The 17,715-nt window shown below is 39.5% G+C and overlaps 1 protein-coding gene across 1 annotated transcript; it reads right to left on the bottom strand.

Moving 5' to 3' along the window:
- Window positions 1-263: 263 nt before the first annotated feature.
- On the bottom strand, window positions 264-15,770 carry SGCB (sarcoglycan beta). Its single transcript, XM_070757157.1, has 6 exons — window positions 15,673-15,770; window positions 11,738-11,947; window positions 10,812-10,997; window positions 9,327-9,518; window positions 5,076-5,207; window positions 264-1,693 (listed from the first exon to the last, which is right to left on the bottom strand). The coding sequence occupies exons 1-6, from the start codon at window positions 15,721-15,723 to the stop codon at window positions 1,490-1,492; spliced, it is 975 nt and encodes a 324-aa protein (XP_070613258.1). The 5' UTR covers window positions 15,724-15,770; the 3' UTR covers window positions 264-1,489.
- Between the last annotated feature and the right edge of the window lie 1,945 nt (window positions 15,771-17,715).

Raw genomic sequence — 17,715 nt, 5'->3', positions numbered from 1 at the left:
GCCCGCGAAAGTTGAATTTCCACGAAGTAGAGATGCGGAAGTAAATACACTATTTTTGGCTATGAACAGTATCACAAGCCTTCCCTTAACACTTTAAATCCCTAAAGTGCAATTTCCCATTCCCTTAGCAACCATTTAGATCATTACCATGTTTATTAAAAAATATTTATTAAAGTCGGATGAAAGTTTGGAGATGACATATGACGTCATCGGGCGGGAAAAACCGTGGTATAGGGGAAAAACCCACAAAGTATTTATTAATATTTTTGAAAAACCATGGTATAGACTTTGCGAAGTTTGAACCCGCGAAAATCGAGGGAACACTGTACCTCCAAACTGCTCAATGTCAATCAAAAAAGCAGAATTTTATTTGCAGTAAACCAGTGTGTTTACTGCACTCTCACAAAGCAGCCTTGAATGTTTTTAATTTTGTTTGGTTTTATGCCAGAAAAATGCCAGAAACATTTTCAAATGCAATCCTTAAGAAATGGCAAACCAAAAGGCTTAAAAACATTCTAGACTCTGGGATATTTTCCGAAATGAACCAACGGCTGTTTGGGCAGAAGCAGAGGTTAGTAATCCTATTGTGAGTTTTGCCAAACTCAAATTATTCAAAGTACTACTTGGAAAAAACCTGATTGTTTAACTTGGTAAAAGAGCAATAGCAATAGACTTATATACTGCTTCACCATGTTTTACAGCCCTCTCTAAGTGGTTAAAAACTCTGCATATTGTTCCCAACAATCTGGGTCCTCATTTTACCCACTTCGGATGGATGGAAGTATAAATCAACCTTGAGCCAGTGAGAATCGAACTGCCGACCTGTTGGCAGTCATCGGAATTAGCCTGCAGGGATGCATTCTAACCACTGTACCACCAGAGTTCTGGTATTCCAACAACCTGCAGCTGCTCAGCCATACACACAGTCTCTGTTTCCATAATCAGTATCCAGAATGACTTGAATTCCACAGCCAATATTAGAACATGAAATTCAGTGCATCTAAATTTCAGAAAACAGATGCTTCAATATAGTGGGAGCAAATAAAAGTCTCAAGTATAATGTTTGAGAAATACACATTTGCAAAGGTAAAAGTACCAGAAACAAAAATGAATTAATGTATTCATGTAGCAAGAGGTCTTTGCCAACAGCTCTAGCGGATATATTAACAAATCAGCAAAAGGATGCTTCCCTTGGCAAACTCCAAAACAATTCTTCCAAATTATTTTTGAAACATAATTTTTATTCAAAAAATACCCTGAAATGGATTCTATGTTTCTGTTTAGCTGCCTTACTAAAATGCACTTCTTCGCAGCAAAGAACGTACCTTAAAACATGATTGGCATAATCAACAGTGCTACACGTGGAGATTGGTGTGTGAGAAGTGCTTCATTTAATATTTTTACAAATAACTAAAAACATCCTTCCAAACATGCAGTGGCTTGAACTTAAATATAGTGATTTTTCTTTCCACAGTACCCGCATTTGCCTTTAATACGTGTTACCACATGGGTTAATAGAGGTTTGGCAACCCATATTACGGCTCTTCACTGGGATACGAAATAATGTCCCATCTGAACACATGCAAAGTTTGTAGCGTTCCCAGTCACCATTGTTGAACTGTTCCTTGTGAGAAGAATTTGGCAGCCGGGATACGTTGATCATCACACTTCCATTTAGGATAATGGAGTTGTCCTAGGAAAGGAATATATATCTATATCAACGAACATGTAACAGTCTTTATAGTCTTCTTTTAATATTATCTACTTTTAGCCTCCGAGATGCCTTTAAATTCTGACAAAATTCTTGTTTGCAAACCACAGAACAGAATTGCCTACAGTGTTATGTGGATTTGAGGATTTGTTTTTTAATTTTAGCAGTTTTCCTACCAATTTCTGTAACTTTTATGAAACATTTAAAGAGGACGTAGCTTTAAGGCATGGATGAGGACTGTGGATCGAGAAGAACTGAACATTAATTCAAGTGCTTGCACAACATTATCAATACTTTTAGATCATATGCTCCTTTTTCAATGTGCGTCAATGGAAGATGTCATCTAGTCCTAGTCTTAAGAGTAGAATCTCTTTCCTAATTTACTACACAATATCCAGAGGTAGTATTTGTTTACCTTCTCTACCAGTTCGCAAATGTGAGCTCACCTGTGCGTGATTGCTACGCTTGAGCGCACCCCTTCTGCACATGCACACAGCTCAGAGATGGGGAAGCTGCGCATAGACGAAAAGTAAACAACGTGCTACTGTACTGAGCCAATCAGGCTCTGGGATACATAGCAGCACTCTGGTTGGTCACTTCTCCATCAATGAACCAATTTTGTGTTGTTTACAATCTCATGTAGGCAAGTAGCGTCTCAGATCAAGTTCCGCAGAAAACCCGCAAAGTAGTGAAAATCCATATATTTTTTCCATTAATATTTTATAAAAACCTGCAATGCACCGAGTCCACGAAAGGTGAACCGCGAAGTGGTGAGGGATCACTGTATATCATCTGTGCTGTTTGCTGTTTGGCAAATTGCTGGGACGCAGAGGCTTTTTCCCCTTGTTTACCTCCCCCAAAACTAAGGTGTGTGTGTGTGTGTGTGTGTGTGCGTGCGCAGGGGAGAGGGGCAGCAGTGGATGCACGCATATGTGGGGGGCATGAGTATGGGCATGCCCGTGCACTAGCGCATGCACACACCTTTTGGCACACAAACCAAAAAAGGTTTGCCATCACTGGTCTAGTTGTCTATTTTCTACTCATCAGGAAAGAAATATGAGTTACAACTAAATATAAAAAGAAACGTGTCTCCAATCTTTCTTTTAGTTTTTTAAAGTGTTCAAGGTGGAAGCAACCGTCTGGGGTGACTAATTTGGCCTCCTAAAAATTAGAGAGGTTTGGACTTCATGGTTTAAATGGGCCAATCGGTGAAGGGGTACCAAAAATTTTACTACCACAATGGGTGTGGCTTATGCAGGACGCCGTGCATTTTCTTTCAATATCTTTCAGTGTGAATTGGGTGCTCTGGAGTGGAGCTCCATTTTCGCTACCCCGCTGCGTTCCCCCCCTTCCGGGCAGTAGCCCACGCCTGGGGCCAATCCAATGTTGCAGGGTGCATTCCAAAAGTAATGCAATTGAATTTCCCGCGCCGCTCCTATTGGTTGCAGTGGGACCAAAGCACTTGGAGTAGGTGGGGGGGACGCTAAGCTTTGCTGTGAAACTGGTCTCAGTGCTCTCCAAGCCGTGGAAGCGGCAGGACGTCAGTTATTTTAAACCGCTGCAAGCCGACCGTGTTACGAAAAGACCAACCGAGCCGAAATTTCAACTGAACTTTTGCAACGTATAGAATTTGAACCTGATTTTTGGACAACGTCATCACTGGTGATGAAACCTGGGTTTTTGAATACGACCCAGAAACAAAACGCCAAAGCGTTGAGTGGCACACTGACCAGTCCCCCAAGCCCAAAAAGGCAAAAATGAGCAAATCAAAAGTGAAAACAATGCTCATTGTCTTTTTCAACAGTAAAGGAGTGGTCCATAAGGAGTCTGTTCCTCAAGGGCAGACAGTTAATGCTGCCTATTACGTGGATGTGCTGGAAAGACACCGAAAAAGGGTCCTCGGAGAGGGGTTCCAAGTCCTCGGAGAGGGGCGGCATACAAATCTAATAAATTATTATTAATTAATTATTATCTCCGCTACCTGGCAACTCCATCACGACAATGCGCCTTGCCACAACACGCTTCGAGTCCGCAAGTTCCTGGCCAAACACCAGGTGCCAACACTGCCCCACCCCCCTATAGTCCTGACGTCACCCCAGCAGACTTCTTTTTGTTCCCTCGGATTAAGGCCAGTGTTCCCTCTAATTTTTTTTTGGGGTGGGCGGAAAAGTATAGTGTCTGAGCAGCAGTCCCTTTGGGACTGGGCGGCACAGAAATAATATATAAATAGACAGATAGAAAAATAGATAGATAGATAGATAGATAGATAGACAAACAAACAAACAAATAAATAAATAAAAAACCCACCCTGTTTTGCCTCAGAGAATTTCAAAATAAAATACTGTACTGTGTGTCTATAACTGTGAGCTCATAATAGGGCAATTCTATCTATCAAAATGCCACTTAAATAGTTGAGCTAGTTTCAAACTAGATTTTGATTTTCTTTCTCTCTTCCTTACTCCCATTCTTTTTCTTTCTCTTTTCCTTCCTCTCTTTTTTCTATCTGTTTCTCTCTCTTCCTCTCTTCCTCTCTCTCTCCTTCCCTCTCACTCTTTCCCTCTCGGCTTCTGGGCAGGTTTGGAAAACTCTGAGTTGATGATGATTTTTAAGTGAGCGATTGCTCACTGCTCAGCTTAGAGGGAACTATGATTAAGGCAGCCCCGAAAGGAACCTGTTTTTCATCCATAGAAGAGATCCAATCAGCCGTGACGAAGACCTTGCGAGAGGTCCCCAAAGATGCCTTCCAGGGCATGTACCAGTCATGGCAGAGTCGCTGGAAAAATTGTGTAGAGGCCCAAGGACAGTACTTTGAAGAATTTTAAGTATTTGTGCAAATCCTGTTCAATAAATTACTTTAAAAAAATAATTGCATTACTTTTGGAACGCACCCTGTATATTTGCCTGAAATAGCAATACCTTATTTTATATTTATATAGCTTCCCTCCTCACTATCTTAAAGTTATCTGTATTGTACTCCAAATATTGAGCTTACTTACAGCTACAATTCAGGTAGTATTTGATTTACAAGCATTCGTTTAGGAAACCATATTCTTCTGCAAAGACGCTATTTAATATTAATATTCAAATATCCTACATTTGCTTCAAAACATAGCTACAAGTGTTTGGGCACATATAATTTATTCAGGAATTCAACAGAGCATTGTGTGTATGAAGTAGAAAGTGTTTATGCGCGGAACAGAATTAAAGGCCAACTGATACATTAGAAATGCAGTGTGTGTGTGTTTGCGTGTGCATGAAAGTTTAAGTTCACAAATGACAAAACTGAACCAATGTCTGACCAAATGACATGTCATTAGTTGAGCAACCACATTATAAAATAGCTGAAAATCCTGGAATTACTTACGGCTTTCAGTTCCAAGTTTCGCCCCATGGAAAACTTTATAGTTTTGCCCATAATAAACACTCCTTCATTTCCACGGACAATAGCACGCCCATCAACTTTTATATTGAGATCACTGGTGGCATTGCTTGTAATCTAAGAAAAAAAGGACAGGGCTATGCAATGTGTTTACTAAGCTAGTATCAAATTTATATTAAAGAAATCAAAATATCTTGTGTAGAAGACGCCCTGTTATTTACACAGTGCTATTCACTATTTGCACTTTGATTATAGCACCTAAATAATTGTTTAGGATTATCAGATATGGACCTAAAAATACTCTGAGATCTGAATTTTAATTCATTTCTATTCTTATTCATTTGCTGTCTTTATTGGTTGTCTGCATTCTTCTTACAGAAACCTACTAGCTTTATCTAAAATCAATTTTTGTTTATTAGATTAGATTAGAATAGGTTGGAAGGGACCTTGGAGGTCTAAAAGTCCAACCTTGTGCTCAAGCAGGAGAACTTATACTATCTCCGATAAGTGACTGTCTACTCTCTTCTTAAAAACCTCCAGTGATGAAGTGCCCAGAATTTCTGGAGGCAAGCTGGTTCCATTGGTTAACTGTCCTAACTGTTAGGAAGTTTCTCCTTAGTTCTAAGTTGCTTCTCCCTTTGATCAGTTTCCAACCATTGCTTCTTATCCTGCCCTCTTGGAGAATAGTTTAGTTTAGTTTAGTTTAGTTTATTTAGATTTGTATGCTGCCCCTCTCCGAAGACTCGGGGCGGCTAACAATAATAAAAAACAATGTAACAAATCTAATATTAAAAAAGTAATCTAAAAAACCCCAATTTAAGAGACCAATCATATCAACAAACATACCATTTATAAATTCTATAAACCTAGGGGGGGAGGGAGAAAAAAAAAATCAATTCCCCCATGCCTGACGACAGAGGTAGATTTTAAGGAGCTTGCGAAAGGCAAGGAGGGTGGAGGCAACTCTGATATCTGGGGGGAGCTGGTTCCAGAGGGTCGGGGCCGCCACAGAGAAGGCTCTTCTCCTGGGTCCCGCCAAATGACATTGTTTAGTCGACGGGACCCGGAGAAGGCCAACTCTGTGGGACCTAACCGGTCGCTGGGATTCGTGCGGCAGAAGGCGGTCCCGGAGATATTCTGGTCCGGTGCCATGAAGGGTTTTATAGGTCATAACCAACACTTTGAATTGTGACCGGAAACTGATCGTCAACCAATGCAGACTGCGGAGTGTTGGTGTAACATGGGCATGCCTTGGGAAGCCCATGATTGCTCTTGCAGCTGCATTCTTGCATGATCTGAAGTTTCCGAACACTTTTCAAAGGTAGCCCCATGTAGAGAGCATTACAGTAGTCGAGCCTCGAGGTGATGAGGGCATGAGTAATTTGACCTCATTTTGAATATTAGTTTATTCAAAATTTGTTTTAGTTTACAGAAACTTATCTTTATGCAAACATTACAGAGCAGCACTAACTGAATTCTGTACGGTTTCTATGTAAGTGATATGCTTAGAATTGAATTCCTCCATATGAGTACATATCAGGGACACGGTGGCTCAGTGGATAAGACACTGAGCTTGTCGATCAGAAGGTTGGCAGTTCAGTGGTTCGAATACCTAGTGCCGTATAACACAGTGAGCTCCTGTTATTTGTCCCAGCTCCTGCCAACCTAGCAGGTTGAAAGCACGAAAAAATGCAAGTAGAAAAAATAGGGACAGTTGTGAGTGCTCCTTGTTAACCTCAGGTCATGTCAGATCCTGAGGAGGATAAGCCAGGCCCATCTGGTTACCCTGGGCCAGGGGGGTTGCCAGCTGAAGGAGAGGACGAGTTTTATTGAGGCAAAAATCATGGTTTCAAAGCTATCTTCAATCACACCCCCAGTCTCACATCTTTTCTATTGAACGATGTTGAATCTCCACACCTAATTTTCCAAGAACCTTTGCCTTTATCATACCCAAAGAGGCTAAGTCAATATACTAATACCTTTTACTATGCAATTCCTGCCACCTTCTGAGCAATCTTATAGTGAGGGTCCATCCACTGACTTTCCACTCTAATGTCTTTCTCATCCTTTGACTAGGTCCACTTCCACCCCCCATTGTCGTATCAGCCCCCTCTAGGGGTTCCTCAGGCTCACTAAGGTCACTCTTGCTCTCTGCTTCAGATAGTAATCCTGGCCCAGGGTATCCAGAGGGGCCTGCCTCATCCTCTCCAGAATCTGACATGACAAGGAGCACTCACAACGGGTACCACCATTGGTGGGAAGGTAACACCCATTCTATGGCGCTTTGGCATTTAGTCATGATGGCCACGGAGATGTCTTTGGACAGCGCTGGGTCTTGGACTTTGAAACAGAGATGAGCACTGCCCCCTAGAGTCAGGAACGACCAGCACATATGTGTGGGGGGAACATTTACCTTATGCCAGTACATCATGGCACCTGACGACCCCCAAGATCTGAATTGCCCTTACCCTAACTCATTTTTAAAAGCTTATGAAAACTTAGCGTTTTCTGAGTCTTGTGCTACTGTTGCAAGGATGTTTGGGGGCAGCATGTTTGCTCTTTGGATTTACCTCTTTTGGAAGTACAGTACCATATTTTTCAGACTATAAGACACACCAGAGTGTAAGACATATCTTAGTTTTGGGGGAGGAAAACAAGAAAAAAAATCTCTGCCTCCCAGCAATTTGCCAAACAGCAAACAGCACAGGTGATATACACTGTTTGCTGTGTATTTCTGTGCATGTATGCTTGACCCATAGAGATAGCAAATTGGAGCAATGTACATTATGGCAGTATATTTATCCCAGAAAGTTTTCTTAAGAAAATGTAATCACACTAACTCCTCCCAATTATTTAAATAGATCTACTCTAAACATGACTAAGTGATGGTTTAACTCAGCTGCCTTATCTTAATATTAAAATAGGATACTATTACATTTCAGATTATACTTTTACAAATATTTTAAATTGATGAGGCTTTCTAGTAGTATTCTCTGCTATTTAAAAGAAAATACAATAGCACTGGGCCTCTTCAGATCAAGCATTTATTTTAAAAAGCTTTATTTTGTTAAGTTAATAATAAAACAGTCTTTAAAAAATAAGTATAATAATTTGAACATTCTATGCGCATTTATAGTTATTGACTTACCTTCTTGCAGCAAAAAACAAATAGCCAGTTTTAGCATAGTCTGATCCCTCCAGCAATTTACCTCCCTGCAGCTTGCAGCTTTAGTTTCACTTTCTTTTTAGCACTGGTCTTGCCAGCAATCAATCAGCTGAGTGTCGGAAGGCAGATAATCAGTGGCTTGTGTAAGCAGGCTCTGTTGCTGTTTGCTGTGAGGAGGTAAATTGCTGCCAGGCAGGAACCAAAGAGTGGAGGTGGATGGGTGAGGCTACATTTGGTGTATAAGACGCATCCAAGTTTTAACCCTCTTTTGGGGGGTAAAAGGGTGCGTCTTATACTACGAAAAATATAGTAAATCATTGTTTTTATTGTTCTATTTTTTCTCTTACAGATAGTCCTCAACTTAGATTATAATTGAGACCAGAACACCTGTCACTAAGCAATATGATTGTTAAATGGATTGCACCTAATTTTATGACCATTTTTTGCTGTAGTTGTTGAGCAAATCACATTGTCATCAAGCAATTCTGGCTTCCCATTGACTCTGCCAGTCAGAAGCAAAGTGGAAAGTGCATAAATGATGATCTACCATTGTAGAAACATGCCAACTGCCAAGTGCCCAAATCGGGCTCATGAGACCATGGGGATGCTGAGATGGTCATGTGTGAAGACCATTCTTAAGTCATTTTTTTCCAGCACTGTTTGTAACTTTGCTAAATAAATAGTTGTTAAGTCGAGGATTACCTGCACTGTTTTAAATGGTCATACACTGGCCAGAGCTTTTACAAAGTTGGGTAGTTGTCTACATTTGACAAATAAATAAATTACAGTTAATCAAGTAAATAGCATGTAGAAGTAGTTGTAGAATATAGTTGCAGTAATCTGTTTAAATACAGAAGTCTAATCGGTGGTACCATTATTCAAAATCTTTCTGTTAAATGGTTAACTAGATACATCTTAGTTATTGTCTGCTTGCTATGTGAAGAACATTGCAAACTTATATAAATCTCAATAAAATATAACTAAAATTATGCATTTTAGATGTCATTTATTTAAAAAACTCAAACATATTATACATTTACAATTGAAAGTAAGCAAAATATAATCCATACCCTTTCCGTAGATGCTCTTTGAACATTTAAAATTTTTACTCCACTTGGCAAATTAAACTCATGGGTATTGTAGTCAGTGCTAAACAAAGTGTTTTGAGTTCGTGGGTCAACAAATTCCATTCCAATATCACTGGTAATTGAAGTTTTATTTTTCTCCACACTAAGTTTTGTTTCCCCCTGCTGAAATACAATCTTTAAAAAAGAAAGAAAGAGGGTGCTGAATTTAATAACAGAGAATTTATTATGCTTAAATTATTAATTGGTAGTGCCTTTTCATCTCAATACGCCATTTATCAATTTATTTTAAAAGGTATAAATGCAAGACAGCATCCAACAAATTGCAGTGAACAAAACAATTAAAACTGAGAGAAAGAAAACTGTAATTTCCAGGGTCACAGAAATAAAAGTCCACAACCAAAAGAATTTCACTAACCAGCAAAGCAAACAAGTGACCAATAACTAAAACCCAGATTTTGGACTATCAGAAATATATGGCATTAGTACACAGGTATGCCACAAGTACTATTAAGAAGATTCTCCTCTTAGATTCCAGCCAAACATACTGTATTTTTGGAAAAATAAGACACATCTTTCCCCCCCCCTAAAAGATAGTGAAAATTTGGGTGTGTCTTATACACCGAATGTAGCCTTGCCAAGCTTCTGGAGCGGAAAACAGAGGTTTCAGGGACTGGAAAAATCTTGGAATGGAGATTTCAGGGGCTGAAAAAAGCCTCTAAAACTGAGGTTTTGGAGCCTGGAAAAACAAGATACAGAGCTCACAAACAACAAGCTAAAGTTCAACGTTAGGAACAGCTGTTTGGAGGTATTCCAGGAGGCCAGTCACCCACAAAGCAGCCTTTTTCTTATTTTCCTCCCCAAAAAGTAAGGTGTGTCTTACACACCAGTGAGTCTTAAAGTCTTATAAGCAAGTATATTCAGCAAGGTAGCCTGAAGCCAAATCTTAGATACCAGTGTTCCCTCTAATTTTTTGGGGGGGTGGGCGGAAAAGTATAGTGTCTGAGTGGCAGTCCCTTTGGGACTGGGCGGCACAGAAATAATAAACAAACAAACAAACAAACAAACAAAAAAAACAAAACCCCACCCTGTTTTGCCTCAGAGAATTTCAAAATAAAATACTGTACTGTGTGTCTATAACAGTGAGCTCATAATAGGGCAACTCTATCAATATCAAAATGCCACTTAAATAGTTGAGCTAGTTTCAAACTAGATTTTGATTTTCTTTCTCTCTTCCTTACTCCCATTCTTTCTCTTTCTCTTTTCTTTCATCTCTTTTTTCTATCTGTTTCTCTCTCTTCCTCTCTTCCCCTCTCTCTCCTTCCCTCTCACTCTTTCCCTCTCGGCTCCTGGGCAGGTTTGGAAAACTCTGAGTTGATGATGATTTTTAAGTGAGTGATTGCTCACTGCTCAGCTTAGAGGGAACTATGTTAGATACTGAATATAATATGCCAGGAGTCACACACTTACTGGTTGATTTTCTCCAACAATCACCAAATCTTCGTTCCGTCGGCCTCCCACCGTGCTTTTATACAATGGATGTATAATTCCCATATCTGAATCTTGTTTAAATCTTAGTAATCCGCTATCATGAAATTCCATACTATCGCAGCCATTAGGTCCAATACGAATTACAGTCCAAATTAGTACGGTGATCTAAGAAAGTAAAGATTGTTTGTACAGTTCTGAAAGATTTGTATCACTTGGAAAACAAATTAGCATTTGAACCATTTGTGAATGTTTGGACCTTTTCCAAAACTTTTGAGAAATATCTGTGGTACAGCAAGTTTGAATGATGTCCCTGACAGGCAGCTTCCTATAAACAATATAGGAAACAATTTATAAGTAGTACTCAACTTACAATCATTCATTTAGTGGCCAATGTAACAACAGCACTGAAAAAAGTGACACAATTAGTTTTCATGTGTACGAATATTGCAGCACCCCCGCCCCCATGGTCATGTGATCAAAATTCAGATGCTTGGCAACTGTTTCATACTTTTGACCATTGCCGTGTCCCAAGGTCATGTGATCTTCTTTTTTGACTTTCTGACAAGCAAAGTCAAGGGGGTAATCAGATTCACTTAATAGCCATGTTGCTAACTTAACTGCAGCAATTAACAACTGTGTCAAGGAAGTTTGGAGCTCAATTGTGGTCATAAGTCGAGGACCACCTGCATAAGGAATGGCTAAGATTCTTTCTTTTATAAAATGAAAGATATATTTAAAACATGTTTTTTCCTCTCCTTGTATTCAATACTTTTTTAGTGCATGGAATTGATAGGACGAATTATTCTGTCCCTTGATCAGGAAGCAACACGGAACCTCTTCTGTTGTTAGTGAGTTCTAACTGAAAATCGTCAACTAGAATTAATTATATAGATTGTTATACTTACAATTAAATTAACAACAGCCAAAATGAAAAGGAGGACCAGCACACAGATCGCCAAATTGCCTTTTCTGCCTCGCAAACCAGTTTTGTGTAGACGATCTTCATCAATCGGGATATATCCAGCCTTGAAGTTACTGTTATGCTCTTTGTTAATATTTCTGCGTTCCACGGCCTTTTCTCGCATCGATTTCTTCATGGGGCCATTTGAGCTTTGCTGAAATTTCAGCCAAACACACAATATGGGAACCGGATTAGATAATATTTCATTTCTTCCGCAAGATGATGATTGCAGAAAGAATTGCTTCTAATATTTAAAAGTTTCAAAATGATCAGAAAACATCTACTATATTGAATATACCATTATTTTATTTACAAAATAATTACATCCTGGAGAAAGGGAGCAGAAGTTAAAAAATATTTCAACCATCGTTAAAGAGCATGTCGTCCTTGAATTATGACCATGATTGAGCCTAGGCATTTCGGTTGTTAAGTCATGACGGACATAAAGTAGGTCACCACATCATCTAACCTCATTTTATAACCTTTTGTGGCAGTGGTCATAAAGCCAGAATCCACTGTCTGCAATGATTCATTTAGCAACTGTAGCAAGAAAGGTCGTAACATGGGGCAAAACTCACTTAACAAATGTCTCACTTAACAACAAAAATTTCGGGCTGAATTGTGGTCGTAAGTTGAGGACTACCTGTAATCATTTTTTTTGTTAATATCATGAAAAGAAAATTTTTTCAGTCCCCAACAATGCTTTTCAAAGGGGGTGTTATTTCAAATTCACTTTCTCAGTTTTGCAAAGCTCGCTGGCCCTTTTCTGTCCTCTCCAATTTCCGCTATCTGAGCGCGTAGCAGTCTGCTTGGGCCGCCCAGTTTCCCACATCTCCTCCACTGTCCTTGTTAGACTTTAGACTTAGAATAACTTTATTGTCACTTTGAATGAACACTAATCAGCATACATTAAAATGAAATTGTATGCAGCTCTCGGGGTCACCACCTCCTACATGCGCTCCATAAAAATGAATGAATAAATAAATACAAAATTACACATATACCCACATATATTATATGACATGGAGAAACAACATAGTCTAGATAGACCAACCAAAAGTAGGTAGTACCATTTGATACAAAAGATAAATTGGCAAGTAAATGAAGGCTATTCATGCAAATTAAAACTCTAACAAACTCAAGATAGTGAAATACTATACCTTAAAGCAGTGGTTCTCAACCTTTCTAATGCCATGACCCCTTAATACATTTCCTCATGTTGTGGTGACCCACAACCATAAGTCTAGTGCCAGTTCTCCCAACAGAGCTTTAAGCTGATTGGCAGGAAGGTGAGAGGGACACCCCCACTATAAACACCTGATTGGTCGGATTGTAAAAATATGTTCCAAGGCGCCAGAATAGAAGCTTTACTTCCTAACACTATGGGAAATTTATCTATTCCCATGGTCTTGGGTGCCCCCTGTGAAACAGTTATTCGACCCCCAAAAGGGTCCCGACCCCCAGGTTGAGAACCACTGCCTTAAAGAGTCATTTTGTAGTTTGCACCAGGCAGTTAAACAAAAATGATAATATAATAAATATAATAATATAATAAATATAATGTAATGTAATGTAAAATATAATATAATAAATATAACATATAGACTAGAACAGACTAGACTAGACTAAAATAGACTAGATAGAGTAGGCTAGACTTCAATTATTTATTGGCCAACACAAGGAATTTGTTTTTGGTGCATATGTTCTCAGTGTACATAAAATAAAAGATACATTTGTCAAGAATCATGAGGTTCAACACTTAATTATTGTCATTGGGTATAAATATGCAATCAGGAAACGATCGATATGAATATAAATCATAAGCAACAAGTTACAGTCATACAGTCATAAGTGGGAGGAGATGGGTGATAGGAACGATGAGAAGACTAATAGTACTGCAGCCTTAGTGAATAGTTTGACAGTGTTCAGATAATTATTTATCTAGCAGAGTGATGGCGTTCAGGAAAAGACTGTTCTCGTGTCTAAGTTGTTTTGGTGTGCAGTGCTCTATAGCATCATTTTGAAGGTAGGAGTTGAAACAATTTATGTCCAGGATGCGAAGGGTCAGTAAATATTTTCATAAATAATATATATATAAATGTAATATAGTATAATGTAATATAACAATATAAATAAATCATCGATATATTATATTAACATATATTATATGACATGGAGAAACAACACAGTCTAGAGATCAACAAAAATTAATACCATTTGGTACAGAAAAGATAAAATGAAGTGCAAACAAAGACCATTCAATAATAACAATAACAATAGAGTTGGAAGGGACCATGGAGGTCTTGTAGTCCAACCCTGTGTTTGGGTAGGAGACCTTACAGTAGTGAAGGGCTACTAAAATTTTTACTACCACACTGTGGGCATGGCTTATGGAGGACGTCCTGCATTTTCTTCTAACATCTTTCAGTACAAATTGGGTGCTCTGGGGTGGAGCTACATTTTTGCTACCCCACTGCCTCCCTCCCACCCCTTCCCTACAGTACTTCATTCTTACAAATTAAATTGTAAGCCGCCCTGAGTTTTTGGAGAGGGACGGCATATAAATCCAGATAGATAGAACAGACAGACAGACAAGATAGATATAAATAGATAGATAGATAGATAGATAGATAGATAGATAGATAGATAGATAGATAGATAGATAGATTGATAGATACTGTATGTTTTTTTAGATTTTCACACACACAGGCATGTAGATCTCAGCATATTCGGGTTTCTTCCCATGTAAGTTTGAAACTTACACAGGGAGAAACCTAAATATGCCAAGACATACATACATACTTACATACACACTGCTAAAAAAAATAAGCAGTACAGTATATGTATATATATATATTATATACAGTATATATAATAAACTCAAGACAGCTAAATAAATAAATAAATAAATAAATAAATACATACATACTGAACATACACACACACACTTACAAAACTCTAATAAATTCAAGACAGCAAAATACTACATACCCCAAAGACTTATTTCATGCTTTGTGTCAGGCAATAACACAATAATAAAATAAAAACAGAAAACCATGCCTATTTCCACATAAAAACAAAACAAACAAAACCCCCACAACGATACAGTCTAGGTCTGGATGTATATACACTACAGGGCGAAGGGGAACCCCCCCTCCCGAATCTTGCGAGTTTTTTTCCACCAGGGAGCCCCCCCCCCCTCCAGCAACAGGACACGCCGGCCGAGGCTCTGGCGAGAGGCCGGCACTTCGTAGCGGGTCTATTTTTTGCTTTGCACGGCGGGCTGGGCAACTCTTACTTGGGAAGGAATCTCCCTCTGGGGCACCGCTTCGGGCGTGGTCGTCCGCCAAGGGGCAAACTCGCCAATGCACCCAACCAAGCGTTGTTGTTGTTGTTGTTGTTGTTGTTGTTATTATTATTATTATTATTATTATTATTATTATTATTATTATTATTATTATTATTATTATTATTGTGTGTGTGTGTGAGGGATTTTTTAAAAAGGATTCCCTCAGAATCCCCTCAGAAAACACAAATATAACGGGCGGTGTGGCGCGCCTCACAGGGGCGCTTGGTTTACGCGGAGTCGCTGAGGCGACTTTTCTCACGCGTTCTTCTTCCCTCAGGCCGTCGACCGGCGCTCCTTGAGGCGGACTTCCAAGCGCCCTTCGAGGCCCCCCGAAGCGAGCTCAGACGCGTCAATGAAGCCCAAACTGGGGTTGAGGGGGGAGAGAGACGTCCTCCTCCTCCTCCTCTCCGCCGCTTTGCCAAGCGCAAGTCTTTTGCATATGTTGCCCGCCCGAACTTCAGCCTCGGCGGCTTCCCGAATTTCCCGGACTTCCCCTACCCCCCATTCCTTCCGTCCGCCTGACTACCGACCTGCTCGGAAGTGGCCGCGGACGCCGCTGCAGCGGCTGGAAGGACCGCCATCTTCGGCTCTTGTCCTTCCTTGCCCGGCAGGGGGAGCGAGGCTGGGCTGCTGATGGCATAGCTGACGCGGAATCCTCCTCCTCCTCCGGCCGGCGCTTTCCTGTGGCAGGCGGGTGGTGGGAAGGGGAGAGCCGCGAAAATCCGAGGTTGGGTCTCCCGGGAGAGCCCCGTGGAGGGAAGCAGCACAGGCCGAAAAGAAGGATGAGGTAAAATATAGGTAGTCCTCAACTTACGACCCGGCATTTCTGTAGTTCAGCGAGATATCACTGTTCAGTGAATTTTGCCCCGTTCTGCAACCTTTTTCTTGACCCAGTTGTTAAGTGAAACACCCCATGGTGGATAAATTAGTAATCCGGTTGTGAAATAAATCTGGCTTCCAATTAGAATAGAATAGAATATGAAAATAAAAATAGAAAATAGAATAGAGAATAGAATGGAATAGAGAATAGAATAGAGCAGTGTTTTTCAACCAGTGTGCCGCGGCACACTAGTGTGCCATGAGACATGGTCAGGTGTGCCGCGAAGCTCAGAGAGAGAAAGAAAGAAAGAAAGAGAGAGAGCAAGAGAGAGAGAGAAAGCAAGAGAGGGAAAAAGAAAGAGAACGAGAGAGAGAGAAAGAAAGGAAGGAAGAGAGAGAGAAAGAAAGGAAGAGAGAGAGAAAGAGAACAAGAGAGAAAGAAAGAAAGAGAGGGAGAGAGGGAGGGAAGGTGGGAGAGTGAAAGACATAGAGGGAGGTAGGGAGGGAGAGAAAGAGCAAAAAAGAGGAAGGAAGGAAGAGAGAAAGAAAGAGGGAAGGAGAGAGAGAAAAAAGAGAAAGAGAGAGAAAGAGGGAGGGAGGGAGAAATAGGGAGGAAGAAAGAGAGAATTATTTTGTCCAAACTTTTTTTAGCCGCCCCCCCCCCATCCCCACTCAATGTGCCCCATAGTTTTGTAAATGTAAAAAATGTGCCGCGGCTCAAAAAAGGTTGAAAATCACTGGAATAGAGAATAGAAAATAGAATAGAGAATAGAATAGAATAGAGAATAGAATAGAGAATAGAAAATAGAATAGAGAATAGAACAGAGAATAGAATAAAAATGGAATAGAATAGAAAATAAAATAGAGAATAGAATAGAAAATGAAAATAGAAAATAGAATAGAATAGAATGGAGAATAAAATATAGAATATAAAATATAATAGAATAGAGAATATAATAGAATAGAGAATAGAACAGAACATAGAATAGAATAGAGAAGAAAATAGAAAATAGAATAGAAAATATAAATAGAATAGGAATAGTAGAGTAGAATAGAATAGAATATTGTCACTTTGAATGTACACTAATTGATATTATGTGGCATACAACCTTTAAAGAGTCTTCACCTCTAATATAAGCATAAACATGACAAGATAAATAAATGTATACAAAATTATGCATGTATCGGAATATATGACAACACAGGCTAGTTCAAATGTATACATTCCACGTTGCTTGTTGGAAGGTAGCCAAAGAGGATAAACATGACCCTGGAAAACAGTAAAATTGTCCACTCTTTTTCATAGTCCCTCTATGGAGCCTACAATCACAATGGAGCCATTTGCTGTAAGAGGCAGCTGAGTGAATATCAGAAAAATAGCTGAACTTTATTTGGGGTTGATCAGTCTTACTTTAATTGATGACAGGTGTGTACTGATTGACTACTTTTAAAAATCAGTTTGAATATTCAGTTAATTTTGACCACAGTCATATCCCTACATATAAGAGTGTGCACATTTATGCGAGTGTGTTTATTTTTATCTCCCACCAAAATATTTCAGGATGTTTTTACCCCAATTGAATTGTATGCCTTGCGTATTGCATTAAAGTATGTGTGTATGTGTGTGTGGGAGAAATCTGAAGTGATTTATCTTGGATCTGATTTTTCTACATCTCAAGAGTTTCATTTTAAGGTGCATAGATTTTTTTATATCCTACATCAGCGATGGATGGATGAGTGAATGGATGGAATGG

Source organism: Erythrolamprus reginae, chromosome 7 (genome assembly GCF_031021105.1).
Source record: "Erythrolamprus reginae isolate rEryReg1 chromosome 7, rEryReg1.hap1, whole genome shotgun sequence".
NCBI lineage: Eukaryota > Metazoa > Chordata > Lepidosauria > Squamata > Dipsadidae > Erythrolamprus > Erythrolamprus reginae.
The sequence above is the reverse complement of the archived record's forward strand: the minus strand, read 5'-3'. Positions and strand labels throughout refer to the sequence as shown.